The sequence below is a fragment of the Lasiosphaeria miniovina genome (genome assembly GCF_030549165.1).
Source record: "Lasiosphaeria miniovina strain SMH2392-1A chromosome Unknown B0T26scaffold_4, whole genome shotgun sequence".
NCBI classification, from domain to species: domain Eukaryota; kingdom Fungi; phylum Ascomycota; class Sordariomycetes; order Sordariales; family Lasiosphaeriaceae; genus Lasiosphaeria; species Lasiosphaeria miniovina.
Window position 1 is genome coordinate 3,280,903 of NW_026848223.1, and position 15,370 is coordinate 3,296,272.

At 55.5% G+C, this 15,370-nt stretch overlaps 5 protein-coding genes across 5 annotated transcripts; 3 read left to right on the forward strand and 2 right to left on the reverse strand.

Annotated features, from left to right (window-relative positions):
* Nucleotides 1–2,129: 2,129 nt before the first annotated feature.
* On the forward strand, nucleotides 2,130–2,543 carry B0T26DRAFT_751737 (uncharacterized protein; the record flags this gene model as incomplete). Its single annotated transcript, XM_060445427.1, has 1 exon — nucleotides 2,130–2,543. The coding sequence occupies one exon, from the start codon at nucleotides 2,130–2,132 to the stop codon at nucleotides 2,541–2,543; it is 414 nt and encodes a 137-aa protein (XP_060296503.1).
* Nucleotides 2,425–6,615, reverse strand: B0T26DRAFT_802768 (uncharacterized protein). The gene is made up of 8 exons (XM_060447065.1): nucleotides 6,473–6,615; nucleotides 5,759–6,398; nucleotides 5,673–5,727; nucleotides 5,431–5,640; nucleotides 5,113–5,397; nucleotides 4,712–5,007; nucleotides 3,944–4,627; nucleotides 2,425–3,777 (listed from the first exon to the last, which is right to left on the reverse strand). The coding sequence occupies exons 2-8, from the start codon at nucleotides 6,355–6,357 to the stop codon at nucleotides 2,712–2,714; spliced, it is 3,195 nt and encodes a 1,064-aa protein (XP_060296504.1). The 5' UTR covers nucleotides 6,358–6,398; nucleotides 6,473–6,615; the 3' UTR covers nucleotides 2,425–2,711.
* A 706-nt stretch (nucleotides 6,616–7,321) lies between these two features.
* On the reverse strand, nucleotides 7,322–8,476 carry B0T26DRAFT_645255 (uncharacterized protein; the record flags this gene model as incomplete). The annotated part of the gene is made up of 2 exons (XM_060437700.1): nucleotides 7,322–7,944; nucleotides 8,035–8,476. The coding sequence occupies 2 exons, from the start codon at nucleotides 8,474–8,476 to the stop codon at nucleotides 7,322–7,324; spliced, it is 1,065 nt and encodes a 354-aa protein (XP_060296505.1).
* An 819-nt stretch (nucleotides 8,477–9,295) lies between these two features.
* Nucleotides 9,296–9,878, forward strand: B0T26DRAFT_854821 (putative oxalocrotonate tautomerase; the record flags this gene model as incomplete). The annotated part of the gene is made up of 2 exons (XM_060447682.1): nucleotides 9,296–9,698; nucleotides 9,790–9,878. The coding sequence occupies exons 1-2, from the start codon at nucleotides 9,323–9,325 to the stop codon at nucleotides 9,876–9,878; spliced, it is 465 nt and encodes a 154-aa protein (XP_060296506.1). The 5' UTR covers nucleotides 9,296–9,322.
* Nucleotides 9,879–12,998: 3,120 nt separating this feature from the next.
* B0T26DRAFT_802770 (uncharacterized protein) lies at nucleotides 12,999–15,265 on the forward strand (the record flags this gene model as incomplete). Its single annotated transcript, XM_060447066.1, has 3 exons — nucleotides 12,999–13,343; nucleotides 13,403–14,782; nucleotides 14,861–15,265. 3 exons carry the CDS (start codon nucleotides 12,999–13,001, stop codon nucleotides 15,122–15,124), a joined length of 1,989 nt encoding a protein of 662 aa, XP_060296507.1. The 3' UTR covers nucleotides 15,125–15,265.
* Between the last annotated feature and the right edge of the window lie 105 nt (nucleotides 15,266–15,370).

The following is a 15,370-nucleotide window of genomic DNA, read 5'->3' on the forward strand; positions in this document are numbered from 1 at the left end:
TGTTCCAGGGGAGGCCGGGCTACCCACCTTATACGAGGTGGGTAGGCCAAGAGAAAATGAAAAAGTACACTAGATTATAATTGGTAAGGGTGTAAACAACCCCCTCGTTGCCTGGCCCCTGAACCCCTGATCAAAACCAAGGAGTTGCCCCTAATACACCGCGAATCGCCGCAAGTATGCTCGCTCCAGCCTGCAAAAAATATTGATAGAACAAAAGTGCAGCTAAAATAAATTACTCATAATGCATTACTAGTGAGATCCCTGACAATCTGCGCCGACGCCACCTCCCACAGCCGTATCCCGCCCTCGAGACGGAGGGAATTGAAAGCTCTCTGGTTAACCGCTAGGTCTACCGGTAGAACGCCGGTGCAATGGCGGTCCCGTGCATCACATGATCCATGTGATAGCTGAGGGTATCCTGTCGTGAGAACGGCTTGCTGAAGCGACTGCAACTTTCACGTGGGCATGGATATAGTTGAGCATGGATATAGTTGGACATGGATATAGTTTGGCCTTGTCGTGACATTGTCTTTGTGACGGTTGAGGTTGGACGATTTAGAGAAAGACTTGTTGCATACCTTGCAAACGATGGTGGACGATTCCGCTCCTCAATTGGATGGTTTGCTTCTTCAGAGTAGACCGGTTTCACCTCCACTCCCTAGCTGGTGGAAGGTTCGCACGAATAGAGGTTTCTGTAGTTGATGTCTAGTCGAGCGGAGTGTGAAAAAATAGAGCGACCTATCTCTCTGCTAGATTATATGCTTCTTCGAAAGTCAAATTTTGCGTTAAGGAATAGCATCTGCACGGGGGCGGTGTTAGCTACTCTGCCGATAGTCGCAGATGGCGCTGATTGACAGATGGTGTCGCCGGCGGTGCAGGTGCAGGTGCAGGTGCAGGTGCAGGTGCAGGTGCAGGTGCATGTGCGAATGTGAGCGCACCTTCTGTCAGTATACGGCACTTTTCGGTTGATTGCAAGAGTTGTATTTTTCTGGTTCATCATTCTAAGGCCCACGGTCAACAGCGGTGTGCATCTATCGCGACACATCCTGGTTCGTTTTCAGTGTGCAGGTCAACTGTGCAAGTCCCCTGCACCTCACCTGTCCCACTCCACTTTTTTCAAGGGGTCCTGTCTAAAGTATATATATGCTTCCGTTCCATATCGTTGTCTCATAAAGTATCCAGCGAGACCGCCATAGGTGGCCGGGTTTTGCTTTAAATACCTTTCGTTCCCCCATCTCCTTACCAAATCTCCTCTATATCCTCACTAAATCTCCTCTTGCCGCAAGAAACACGTCTCTCAAATAGCCCTCCGAAGGACTGCACAGAGTGGCCAAAAGCAACAAGGTCTTGAACATGTCGTCCCTTATCGTCCTCTCTGTTACTCCCTCCGGATCGGGCAGCCTCGCCCCCTCCACGCCAGGAAGCAAACGCAAGATTTCACCGTCGGCCGAGATGTCCTCGCCAAAGCATATTTCGGTCCTAGTTACCCCAAGCAAGCAGCCATCCAACGTCTCCCCGGGTGCAGCATTCTCCACCCAACCCCTTTTTGCCCCCAAGCAGCTTTTTCCACATGGCGAGGCAAAGATAGCCCGGCAATACACGCATAGTCATCCGCCACCACCACCATGGAGGCAAGATGGAGAAAAAAATGCCATTTGGCACAAGAAGCACGTCTTGCTCCCATATAACTTGCGAGACCTCAGCATCAACATTCACTCGGAAGAAATACAGAAGCTACTCTGTAGCATCTTTCCCGGGGCCTATAACGTCGCCAGGGCCCGGTCCCATCTCATCTTTCAGCTCAGTAGGTGGCCCAGCCCCCCCTGGCCGCTCACGGTCGGCGGCTTGCCCATCACACTTGTGATTAGGGACGTTTTGACTGCGGAGGGTCGCCCCTTCATATTCCCGAGGCATATCTTTGGGAACGGTAGCATCTCGATCTGCTCCGAAGCCCATTATACTAACGCGGCCACGTTCTCCGACGCACTTCTCTGCCGGCTGGGGTCTGATGTCAATGCCTACTTCCTCAAGTACGCGCCTCCGGGTTTCCGCATGCTGGAATTAATTCACACGTGCTACGCACTTTCTACGTCGTCCTGGACGATCATGTAAAGATACCAGCTACGTGGATGCCAGGCAAGATTGCCAACCGGTTCGTCGGGTATATCCACAACCAGGAGCTCCGCCGGCCGTCTTGGGCTGATCTGCCAGCCAAGCGCGAGATTCAGCCGCATCCTATGACTGGCGTTATTGACGATACGACCTACGATGTCCTGAGACCGGGCGTCTTGATCCGGAGCAAGATGCTTCGGGACCACGCACACCCGGCTGTCTTCTCCACCACATCGGGGGACATCTTCATGACGAGCGCTTCGCACGGGATCGGAGAGGGCGAGATAGTGTGGCATGCCCACCGCCCTGACCGCACAATTAGCGAGGCCGTGGTTGAGATCCCCTTTACCGACGTCAGCCTACTCAAGCTCAAGGACGATGTCGTATTTGTCAATAAGACCTTTGAGACGGATGCCGGCGCGGTGCCCTAGTTTACTCGCCTAAAGACTTCGACTAATGAGCTGTCGTACGGTTCCCTATGCTTCAACAGCCCATATACGGGTAATGTGGACGCGGTCTTGGTGGCCAATTCAATACGATATTTTAAAACCTTCCCGTATCTTACCGAGAGTCAGCTAGCTTATACTCTCTACGACTGGTCATATACGGGCTAGGAAGAGGGCAACGAAGGCAAGTTTCGACCTCCAGACGGCACGTGCGGCTCGGCTATTTGGAATGACGAGGGCGTCATTACGGGCTTCTATCGTTATTACATTGAGGGTGGGCCGTGGGCTGGGTTTGCGATTTTTGCGAGTGCCGGTACTGTGGTAGATGCGGGATACAGTCTGGCTAAGTAATAAGACACTCGATCTCGGGCCCTTATTGAGAAGCAGCGTTACAATGACCTCGTAGCCGAACCTAGAAGCAAATAACAATGGCATCATGCCTTCGTTATCTTTTGCTTCGAAGTTGGCGCCCTTATCGAGAAGCAGCTTGAAACTGGCATCGGAGCCACTTGTAAAAGCCACCATTAGTAGTGCCCTGCCCTTATCATCCTTTGCTTCGAAGTTGGCGCCCTTATCGAGAAGCTGCTTCACAATATCCTCATGGTCGTGTTTACAAGCCATGGCTAGCGGTGTTGTACCCCATGTATCTTTTGCCTCGATTTTGGCACCCTTGTCTAGAAGCAGCCTTACAGTAGCCTGGTCGCCCTCGAAAGCAGCTCTCCATAGCTGCGTGCGGCCCAAGCCATCTTTCAACTCTAGGTCATCTTCTTTCAATTCCGGCTTGACCCCTTTCTTTCGCAGAAGCTCCATGACAGGGTAGTGTCTATTGTGTTCTACCCATAACAGCGGCGTTTGGCCATAGACGTCCTTGGAGTTGATCTTTGCACCCTTTTCGAGTAACATGCCGACAGTTTTATCATGACCATTCACCGCGGAATACCATAAAGGCGATCGCCTGCGTGAATCCTTTTTGTTCACGACAGTTGATAATCCTAGGGCAATCTTAATCTTTGGTATTCGACCAAGAATTAACTCCACGACAGAGCCGTGTCCGTTCTCACTCGCCCATGACAGGGCGGATCGACTGTAGATCCCATCTAGGCCGTCTAGGCCTATGTCTTTCGCTTTGCACAACTGGCGGACAACTTCATCCAGTCCAAAGTACGACGCAACCATCAAGGGTGTAAATGTCTCTAAAAAAAGGTGGGTAATCTGACATCTGATATGCCGTCGTTGTCCAATATGTCCCGAGCCATGCCCGGTATCTTTTAGTGTCCGCACAAAGCTGGTGAGCCGTGGACACTGTCCTCGTGCCACTCATTTTTCCTGTTTAGCGAAAATGGGCCGCCCAGTTCTTCGCGGAATAGTCTAGAAACATGCATGACTTTTCGTTGTCGAGGGTTTCGGGGTTTTTGTAGTATGCTGGCTCCGCAAAGTCATCCAAGAGAAGGTACCGGATGCATATCTCTGAGAGGATGTGGTGCGATTCTGCTGGACAGAGTGAGTATTGCCACTCGAACGTGCTTGGCTGAGGAGAAGGGGGTCGGATTAAGAATTGTCTTGCCGTTTGGTGGAGCAGGTAGAGTCTTGAGTCTATAACCGAGACAAAAAGGCCGCAAATGTCTCTGATGGTTTGATGGAATTGATTCTCCGAGATGAACTTGATGTCGCGTCGTGATTTGTGGCCATCCTCGATAGCCAGTGCTGTAGCAACTTCCCGAAGAGAGAGTGGCAGCCTCGCTGCTACAATAATGTGTAGAAGTTTCTCGGCCTGGCCCCTGTCCGGACTGCTGCGAAGAATCTTGTCATATGCAGCTTCGACCGTGTTTGGAAGGCTGCGTATCTTGGTAAGGAGGTCGCCCTGCGTAAGAGGAACGTATTTCTTCATGACCTCAAACACCAGGTGAACCCAGAGATATGTTCGGTTTTTGACAGCAATGAGCTCGTTTCCCAGGAGCTGGCTGTCATCGGCCTCGAGTTCGAGCATTTTGCCGAGCTCTTCGGTTCGTTTCCGAATGACAATCTCGATCTCGTGTGAAATCATGTCGGCCTCGGCTTGGTTTTCACCACTAAGGTGAATTGTCGGCTGGCGGTCCTCGAGATCCTAGAAGCCCCGCCGAATGTGGAAATATGGCCGGCTAGTTATGAGGAACTTTATGCTCGAGCTGCTTGGCTCGGACTTGTAAAGCTCGCCCAGCCACTCTACCAGTTCAGACTGTCCACCGTTGTATTCGTCGAGGGCATCCAAAATGCAGATAATCTCACCGCTGTCAGGGCCGCTAGAAACGTCAAGGAGGATGTCCCAGAATTGTCGAGAAGTCCAAAACTCCCCACCGCCTTTTAGCTTGTCGATGGTCTTGGGTGAAAGAAGGGCAGGTCGTTGGCAGAGAAGCTGGCGAAGGATGCAGCGCAAGGCGCTCTCGAGGGTCTTCTGTTCCTCGCAGTCGTCCTTGAAGAAAAAGTAACAGGTACTTCTGGTACTGGAAGGGGAGAGGATGTCATCAATCAAATATCTTGCCAATACCGATTTCCCACATTCTGGATCTGCGGATACCCAAATCAGGCCAGAGGTTTTCTCTTGCCAGCCGCGAAAAAGGGCGTGGCTGGTGAACCACTCGCAAGTTCCGCCGGCCCGTCTCGGATTTCTGTTCTTGTGGGCCTCGTTCTGCAGGCTAGAGAGGCGCTCGAGGACGTTGTTGGTTTCGTTCCCCCTGATTTGTGGCCTGTCCGTCGTCTGGGGATATCGTTCTAGCATCGCCTTCACTGTACACGCCGCCGTGGCCGCGGCAAAGTCCTGCCACGACTTGTTCTTGTGGCTGTCGGCGTAATCGCAGACGCCCTTGACCATGATGCATGGCAGCTACTCCCAAACACCGGCGCTTTCCATCTCGAAGGCCACAATGCCATACGTCTTGGCAATTCGGTCGCGATACTCGCCCAATTTCAATACTGTGTCGGCCGATCCAACGCATCCGACAAAGATTGAAGGAGCCTGTGCCTCCTTGCCACGCCCTTCACGCTCTAGCTGCAGATTCATAACGACACGCTTCCGCCGCACGAGAAAGCGATCGTCGCATCCGACCTGACCGCAAGACAGTCGGCGCGACTCCTCACAAACCGGGTCTGAGACTTTGCGCCAATCGTCGCAAAGGCATTGTAAGGAAGGGTTCTGGTGCTTATGAGGGTAGCTAGGTTAAAACAATCTGTCCGTTGCGGCCCCGGGGTACTGGTATGAGGCTCCACCCGACGTTTGGGCCTCGCTGCTGCTTTGCATGGCTTGTAAGAAAAAGTCGGTCCTCTGCCTCAGTCGCTCGCGCTCAGGTTCCGTCTCGAGCAGAGCGACAAAGTCTAGGATATTCGTATTGGGCTTGCCGAGGCGGTCTTCGGGTGAATCTTCGGTGGCGAAGGTATCCGGGTACTGCCTACCCAGATCGTACTGGACGACAGACTTGCTGATAACCACATCACCAAGCAGAACCTCTTCGCCCATCTTGGTGAGGGGCACACCGCCGCAGATGCCCGTCAGAAGAACGAGATTCAGGTTTGGATAGCTCAATCGAAGGCCCGCGGCGGCAGAGGCGGCAGCTCTTTTGCCCACTCCCGAGAGAAGAACCAAGACGACGTCAAAGCCTCCAATGCGTCCAGTCTTGTATACGTTCGGGTCTCGCTCGGCCCTCCCATAGTCTTCGTCGCAGAACCGGTCGACGAGACGGCAGACGGCATTGTATTCGCGGTCCCACGCACACACTATGGCGATCTCGAACTGGTGGCGGTTGTCGGGAATGGGATGGGTAGCCATGGTGGGAGATAAAACGCTCGAAAAAGTCGTACACCAAATATCTGCTACCCATAAGAAAGCAATTTAGCGCATGAGGCTGAGCAGACAGCAGGAAATACCACAAGAGTTACAAGACCTTGGAAGGAATGGGTAGTAGAGGCTGCAGAAGAAGTGCGTATCAGATAGCGGACGAGGAGTAGGCGGGCGATTAGTGCAGATTGATTTTTGGCGCGGTGTTCGTGATGAGATGACTGGGGGGCTGCGAGCGACGGTGAAGGGGTACGCCGCTACCCACCACCCACTCACCGTCACGGGAACAGCCGTCGCCAAAAAAAATGTCGCACCCTGCTGGTTCGAAGCCGTCACGTGCAAGCCAACGCTTTGCATTATCGCAGTGCGGGTTGTGGAGGCGCAGTAACCGCCTGATACGGGCCAAGTGCAGGGCAGTCTGAGACTAAGTTGCCAGTGCACTAACCTCTAATGTATTTGCGGATTTTATGTGAATTAAACCCAAGAAACTTAACCCCTTAATTAGAAAGCTGGATGACCCAAGTTCGACTCGTCCTCTGTTGATGGCTTTCATTTTTTCTATCAGAATCTAACTACCAACCTCATGAGCGAGTAATGTGAATCTGAGTGCTCTTCAAGCTCTTCGCTCTCGCCTAGATGTTGCATAATTGAAGCGCACCTAGGTACGAAGCGCTTCATGTCCGAACAGACGGCGACCGCAGCACGTCTTCACGCACAAAATACCCAGAGAAGTCAACCACTTGAAAATTTAAACTGGATTTTATACGTTTGATAGCTCCCGCTAAAGGTTTTACATGCATTTACGTGTTTTTCGTCTCCGGCAAGGAGCGAACCTTCAAACCGCTAGTCATAAAAACAAACAGAAGCGTAAAGGACCGGAAATGCAGAGAACAGCACAATGGCTATGACCAATGAATACATAAGATCTAGCCACCAAAAACACCCCCTTGCACCCCTAATGAACACCACCCGCCGCCGCCGCCGCAGCAGCAGCAGCTGTCCGCAGCTCGAGCTGCTGGTCCAGGATGCTCGACACAATCTCCTCCATAGGCTGCCACTTCTTGATCCCGAGCTCTTGCTGGATACGCCCGCCGTCGGCCGTGAACGGGGCGTCGAACGGGCCTTGCAGCTTGACCTCGATCTGGGGATACTTGGTCCTGACGAAAGCCGTGATGGCGTCCCAGGTCGTCGGCTCGCCGGGCATGAGGACCTCGGTGACGGCGCCAGAGGAACCATCCACCTCCAGGTCCAGGCTGCGCAGCACGCCCAGGCTGACGTCGCGCACGTCGACCAGGGACGCAGGCACGGCGGGCCCGCCGGGCGGCGAAGTCGCCAGAGAGTTGAGCAGGAACGCCGTCACGCCGCGCGGCGCTGCCGCGTCCGTCTGCGCCATGTCGCGGCCGCCGACGAACGTCGGGTGCACTGCCACGAGCGTAAAGCGCGGCTGGTGCGCCGCTGTCCATTCTAGCGTCGCCCGGTGTGCCAGAACCTTGGATGCGCAGTACTTGAGTCCGTGGCCAGCTGGGCCGGGGGGGAAGACCATGTCCTTGTCTACGGGGATGGAGAGGTTGGAGCCGGCTTTTTGGGGGAGAGGGAGAGAAAATGTTAGTCCTGGCTAGGGTCTGGGGAGGAGGTGTCAAACACCCCGAGGGACGAGATAAGAATTACCCTTTATCTCGTACGCCGGCACGCGTAGGGCGCCTACAGGCAGCAGCGCCAGCAGGGACGACATGACGACGAGGCGTTTGACGGTGGGCGCCGCCTCGGCAGCGTTCAACACGGCCTCGGTGCCCTGCACGGCGGGGCGGAGGTAGCCGGTCTCGAAGTCGTCACCGCTGCCGGGCATGGGTGAGGCAAGGTGGATCACGTACTCGACGTCGTCGGCGAGGGCCGCCCTCAGCGCGGCGCTGTCGCTGAGGTCGGCCACGACAACAAACTCGAGCTGGCTGGCGTGCGCGGCGAACCGTTGCTGGAGCTCGCCGATTTGCGATTCCCGCCGCACGGAGAGGCGCAGGCGGTAGCCGGCCTGCAGCGCGTCCAAAGCGACCTGCGAGCCGATGAAGCCGCTGGCGCCGGTGATAAATAGGGGGGATGTAATAGGGGCGGCCATGGTGTGGTAGAAGGCGGTCTGGTGGTGATGTATTCCGTTTACTTTAGAACTACTGTTTAATATCTTTGTTGGTCGGTGCGAGACTGTGGCTGAGTTCTCGCTGTTCGTGTAGGACTGATTGTTTCGTTGTACCATATCCACACAAAATTCGGGTGGGATGGACTGTCTTTTAACGTCATGGACGAGATTGTAAGCTCGGCTGGCTCGGTCCATGATAACAATGCCAAGATCCTGGCGCCTAGGCATCTTTGACCCAATAGAACTACATGAACATGTCTGGGCTTGGTCACGCAGGCATCTACGAGATGTACGACGCTACGATTCCGCATTGTCGGGTGAGTCGGCACCAGGGCCACCATTTCTGGCAATTGAAGGCTTTCACGGGAATAACCGGATCCGACAATATGATTCTTTGGTTCTTTCTTGACCATTTTCTGATTACTTATCAGACTCGGCTTGACCATTTTGTCATTTTGTGATTACTTATCACGACTTGACCGAGCTTCTGTGTTACCCAGCGAGCCAAATAAAATACATTGCCCACGCCTACTGACATGTATTGCCCTCATCGTCTACGTAAGAACGCGTATGCCTGATACGGATACTTGTGCGAGGATGACCGAGACCCCGTCGTTCCGGTTGTATTTCGTGGCAGAAGCGGGGGATATATACCATCTTTTTCTCTCCGTAATCAAGCTCTTCCCAAAGCGCTTTTCTGGTATATAAATATTAAGGCCTAAGAAACACTAAGACACCGTGACAGCTAGAACATCTTTCACATTACAACCCATTGTCTAGACCTAATCTATCTATTCTGCCCTCCAACTCATCTCATCCGCAACCGCCATGCCTCTCTGGGTAATCTACCACCCCGAAGACTCCTTCCCGACGCCCGAGTCCAAGCAGGCGCTGGCAGCCGACATCACGAAAATTTACACCAGCCTAGGGCTTCCGGTCTTCTACGTCATTGTCAACTTCGTCACGCTGCCCAGCACCAGCATCTTCGTCGGAGGCAAGAACCACGACAAGCCCTACATCCGGATCGCCATCGACCACATCGCAGTCCACCGTGCGGGCCATCCCGAACACCAGTTGAGGATGGTGAACAATATCGACACTGTGCTGAAGCCACACATTGCCGATAAGGGATATGGCTGGGAGTTCCACATCGACGAGACGCCGAGAGCGCTCTGGAAAATTAACGGATTCATCCCCCCACCCTGTGAGCCTCCTCAACTCACCCACTCACTCACATCTATTGCGTGCTGTCAAATTAAGATGAGCATGTACTGACGTGCAACTTACCCACGTAGTCCAGAGTGAAGCGGAGAAAAAGTGGGCTGAACTGAACGAGGCGGTAGAGTGGGCTGAACTGAACGAGGGGGTAGAGTGGCAGGAATGAATGACGAGGGTTGCAGATTGGAAACGACGGATGAAACGGGGTGTCTTCTCGGGGAAAAAAAAAGATTGAAAGTGTCCCGAGACGTTGCCTCTATCAACGGTTATGGATGATTCGTGTTGAATATTTTTGGATCTCGCGCTACATAGAAATCACAGAATGCCTTCGATCTCCCTCTCTGGGGGGGCAATCGAAAAGGCCTCGTTGGAACTTGGCTGAAAGCCGGCCGTTCCTCCCCATACGGCTCATCTGCTGAACTTGAGTCGCATGAAAGCGTAGGCCTCTTTGTGGGGCAGGAGCTATCTGGAAACGGCAGGCACGGATCGCCGTTCAAACGGCTGGCCGTTGGATCCCGCGTGCCGTCGACCGTGTCTACAGGGCACAAGCCACAATCCTGGTCGCCTGCGCTCTTCCCGGTGGCCGGTGCTGAGATCGCACCTGCCATGGATGCACGATCTCCATCATCAGGACGGAACTGCGGGGTGCTCTGCTGACAAGAGAGAGAGAGGGTTGGCTCGTTTCTGCTGGCGGACGAGCGATCGAAGCTGCATACATGCCTAACTCTCTGTCCGCGCCTCTGGACTTCCATCGATACCTTCCTTACCCCACTCTTCCCTTTCAGAGCATCAAACGCAATTCTCCAGATGTACCTTGGGGGTAAATTCTATCATTTGTCGGCAAGCGGTTTTGTCACTTTCCGCTCCCATCGCATCCACTCGGGCAAATACAAAGGCAATCAAGCATCCCGACCAAGTTGGCTGTGACGAGTCCCCTCGAATGGGGAGCCGATATTGTTCTCGGAAGGAAGGGAAGACGCGGACGGATAGGCCGGGACCACAGCCAAAACAATGAAGCATCAGATAGGTCATATAGTCTGGTCTACTGTCGACAGCGAGGCACTTGCCAACCCGGGTCTTCCCCCCCACCCCCTGTCGTTGCGGCGATTTGAGATGTTACAGTCGATGCCCAACTTGCGCACTTAACCGATGAAGAAGCCCTTCTTCGCAAGCAAGACAGCCAAAAGGTATGGTTTGCTGCAGTGCAACGGATTGCTCCTGGTGTTCCGGCATGCGAGGCATTCCCAGAATGGCAAGCGGGAGCGCCTCTCCGGCTTCAAGGGCCTAGCGAGGACTGAGCTGACAGGTGGCAGCCTTGCCGAAGTCGTCCCCTTTGTCCCAGCTACCGTCGCGTTAGCGCTTGCTGCCGTTCATGTTTTACACACCAGAGATGCGCCGCGTCGAGGACACGCCGAAATGTGACGACTCCGTTGTTTGCCCTCACGACGCCATAATAGCCGCAGTAGGCTGACGCCGTAACAGCGAGCGGCAGCAGCCGCACCCCCAGCCCCCCCGGACACCAAGAAGTTAGGAATGCTGCTTGCATTTGACTATCACCCAAATCGCCCATTAGTCTAGACTAGTATGATCTGCTCTGCAGAGTTGCATCACCCACCCTGTTGGGCCACCAATAGAAGCTCATCGGCTCTGCCAACCACGCGGCGGCGAGCGGGTCTTCCCATGCAGCCCCATGATTGCTTGCTTGACGAGACGCAGAGTCATCTGGCAAACCAAATCGCATTAAACTGCTGAAAGGTGGGGGTTCCTGGGGACTGGAGAGCGAGCCGCCACCCACGCAGGACGTAGAGTGGGACGAAGGCCCTGGGCGAATGCGAAGGTGAGGGGAGCCGTCTGAGGTGCGTTGCCGCGAGACGACGCCAGGCCACCGTTTGCACTCTGTGGCTTTCGTACTGGACTCTTCCAGGACCAGGGCCCAGGCAATTGGCCAGCCAAGCCAGAGAGGTTTCTGGGTCAAGGAAAGCCGGGCGTGGCTAACCGCAACAACTCCCCATGCATGGCGCTCTAGACCTTGCTCGCCAGTCGCCACAAGTGGGACCGCAAACCACCGAGCCTCGCTATTTTCCGAGCGAGTAAGCACCGCAACTCACACCAATTACCCTGTTCCAGCCGAATATGAGGACTGAGATGTGATATCGGTCTTTCCAGAGGACTCAAGGAGGAAAACAAAATTCTCACAGAGGACGGGCGCCTGGTGGTTGCCGTTGTGGGGTTGAGACGGGGAGAAAGAGAAACAGAGGCACGGAGAGAATGGGAGACTGAAGCTGGTCCGTTGCGGGAAGGGAACGAGTCCCGATCACATATGGTAATCCACCGTCCATTTTCAGCAAGGTCTCCGGCTTCACCCTCCACAGCCGCATCTCTACCCCCCTTCCCAATCTCCTGCACGGGGACAAAGAAATCACAGGATGTCTAGGCGCTAGCGGGGTGGTTAGAGGGAGAGACAAGACCAGCAATGGCTCAGACTTAGCACGTCAAGCGTCGGTGGCTTGCAATGCTCCCGCCTTGGAGTGAGTGGTTTCAATGGCAAGCCGGGCGGAGATACAAGAAACCCCCAGCTGATGACCAGGAATGGGAACATGTCACATTTCCCCACGTCCCCCTATCACCCTTCTCTCGCCCGTTGCCATTATGGTCTGCCCGCTTGCCCGTCACCGACCACCGTCTCAAAACTTGTGCCCTGACAGTCTCCGCTTCCATCCGATGCTTAAAGTCAGGCATCACCACACCCCAAAGCTGAAACGAAACCCACGCTGCATTGCCACCTAAGCATTGTCACAGGATAGGCCAGCATATAGTGATGACTCAATGCTGCGCCGGGGCACTGCCAATAAAAACCCGGCACGATCAACTCAGAGACCCCTCAACCATTCCGAGGTGTTCCTAGCCATCGGGAAGCCACACTGGACCTGCATACGAACCAAAGCCTGCCATTGCCATCGCTGACCGCTCAGACGTATCAGCCCGACGAACACTCCACCGGGTCGGGCAGCACTCCAACACTAGGATCTAACCGCAAGGCGGCGCAAGGCGGGGATAAATCGAGCGGGCAAGAGAACCGTTGGGGCCACAACAACACCCCATCCCTCTCCGAGAGACCATCGCAGGAATCGGCGGTGAGGACGAGGGGGAGGCAGGAGGAGAAGAAGAAGGCGGGCGCAGACAACTACGTCGCTAGCACCGGAAAGGCAGCGAGCGGGAAGACGTCTGGAACGGATCGGGCGAGGTCGACATCCCTGCTTTGGAGGCGATGAATAACGAAGAAAAAATGTTTATCAGTTGCACCAAGCCCCAGACGAACGTAGTATGGCCCGAGGCGGATGGCTTTGCCTCGACTGCTGCCGCCGCCGTTGCGCTTGAAGCCTTTGACCAGTGGATCTTGGACAAGACTGCAACACCACAGCTCTTCCTCAGCCAGCCAATACCACAAGAACTTCTACAGTCTGGATACATGGCGCCCGGCTCGTCGAGCCCGGCCGGAGGATGGCCCGAGCTGCTGCCAAAACCGGATCCTCGACTGCGGCTACAGCAAGGGCAGAAACGGAGCCGTACTGTCTCTGATGATGTTAGCAGTGCATCGCAGGCAGGTCTTGGACGAGATGAGACCTTTCTGGTACGTCGACAGCCCCCCCCCCCCCTTTTTCTTTGTTCAAGCGAACCGAGACAGGAAAGCTAACGGGAAGCACGTTCGTGTTGGCTAATGGGCAGACGACGAACGGCCTCGCCGTCCCAGACTCCAGGATGCTGATATCCCCCCTCACGCGGAGCCCGAATCAGCTGCTGCCAGAACAGCCAGAGAAGGGGGGCTGCTACTATAGTGCATCCTTCTCCACAAATCCCGAGCTTGCGGAGCAGAATTATTTGACCCAAACATCGGCAGTTGCCCCCGACTTCTCGTTTGCCAACCAAGCGGAGGGTCTAGGATGGCAGCAGTCGTATCATGGTGCTAACACGGTCATGCAAACCCTGCCACACTATCAACAATTTTCCACGGAAGAGCTGTCCAGCGGGTTTCCCCAGGCGTCCTACGACCTTGCAGTGTCGCCTGAGAGCCTGGAAATCAACGGGTTACCCACCGGCATCAACTACTACGATGTCGACGCCAACAACTTCTCCCCGTTCGGCAGCTTCTCGTCGACAGGGGCGTCGGACTTGATGGAGTCGATGATGCTGGACAACGAGCACAGCAGTCCACCTTGGCCAGGTCCGTCGCCTGCAGACGGCACCTTCTACAATGGCCTCCGACCCGAGCTGGCCCTCCCAAACCCGCAATTCCAGGACGGCAGTCCCTGGCTGTCGCCAGACCACAGCGTCGAAGCGAAGCCAGCGTCGCCCAAGCCGGAGTGGGTCCCGCCAGCGCCGAGCCCGGGCACGTCGACAGACTCGATTAACACCCGCTTCTTCATTGGAAGTGGCTCGACAACCGACTCCATCTCCTTCGGCCCAGCTCGCACTGACAGCTCGTCGACACACAGCAACTCGCCTGCCTTTCTCGCCCCCCAATCCGACGCTCCAAAGGCCCGTAAGCAGCTGCCAGACAAGGCGCTGCGGCAAGCCCTCCCGCCCGTTATGCGGAGCAGCAACAACTTTGTCAACATGACGTGCACGGACGGCAAGCTGCGGCGGTCAAACCGACACCACCATCCATACAGCCCGTCAAGCCGCAGAAGCCGTTCGCTCGTCCAGGGCGAAGGCGGCAACGTGCTCAGCAGGCTAGCACCGGCGCCTGGGTCCGGACCAGAGGGCTTCCATAGCACCGGGAAGGTGGAGACACCTCTCGACTCGTGTGCGTCTCAGCAGCACGGGGGCGGGTTGTCGGCCACGGCCAGCCTGGCCTCGCCGCAGGGGCACGGATCCCCCAACGACAGCGACCGCGACCGCGACGCCAAGAACGAATTCCTGATCCACGGACGGCGCGTGGGCATGAAGTACCGGGAGATCCGCGCACAGGGCGGCTTCACCGAGGCCGAGTCGACGCTGCGCGGGCGGTGGCGCGCGCTGACCAAGAGCCGCGAGAAGCGCGTGCGCAAGCCCGAGTGGTCCGACAAGGACGTAAGCCTGCCTACATCCCCACACTTGAATATCCTGTCGTCGCTGTGATAGTAGCTAACAACGCCTGTCCTTGTCCAGCTCCGCCTCCTCGAAGAAGCCGTCCGCACGCTGGCGCGCGGCGACCTGTCGCCCACGGCAAAGGTGCGGGCCAAGATCTCGTGGAAGCAGGTGGCCGACTACATCTACAACAACGACGGTACGTACCTGTTTGGCAACTCGACGTGCCGCAAGCAGTGGGACGAGCTGGTGGCGACGCACGTCGCCGCCGGCAAAGACGTGCGCCTGCCGTTTTACGAGCAGGGCTCCGTCGGCGTGGGCACCTATGGGGGTCCCAAGGCCTAGTGAGCAGTGGTGGGCGGAGGGGTGCAGCTGGCGGTGGAAGCGCTGTGTGTGTACAGTAGAATACCTGTAATGGGAACAAGGTGGTGATGGCATCTCCTGGATCAAGCACTGGGGGAGATCGCTTAGACAACTGGGCTGAGGGGGGAGGGGGAGGCGTAACTGAACACTGGGGTAATTGGGGGTAAGAATAATGACGGCGGGCTCTTTCAGGGGCACAATGATACCACGGAGGGAAGGGGGGAAGAA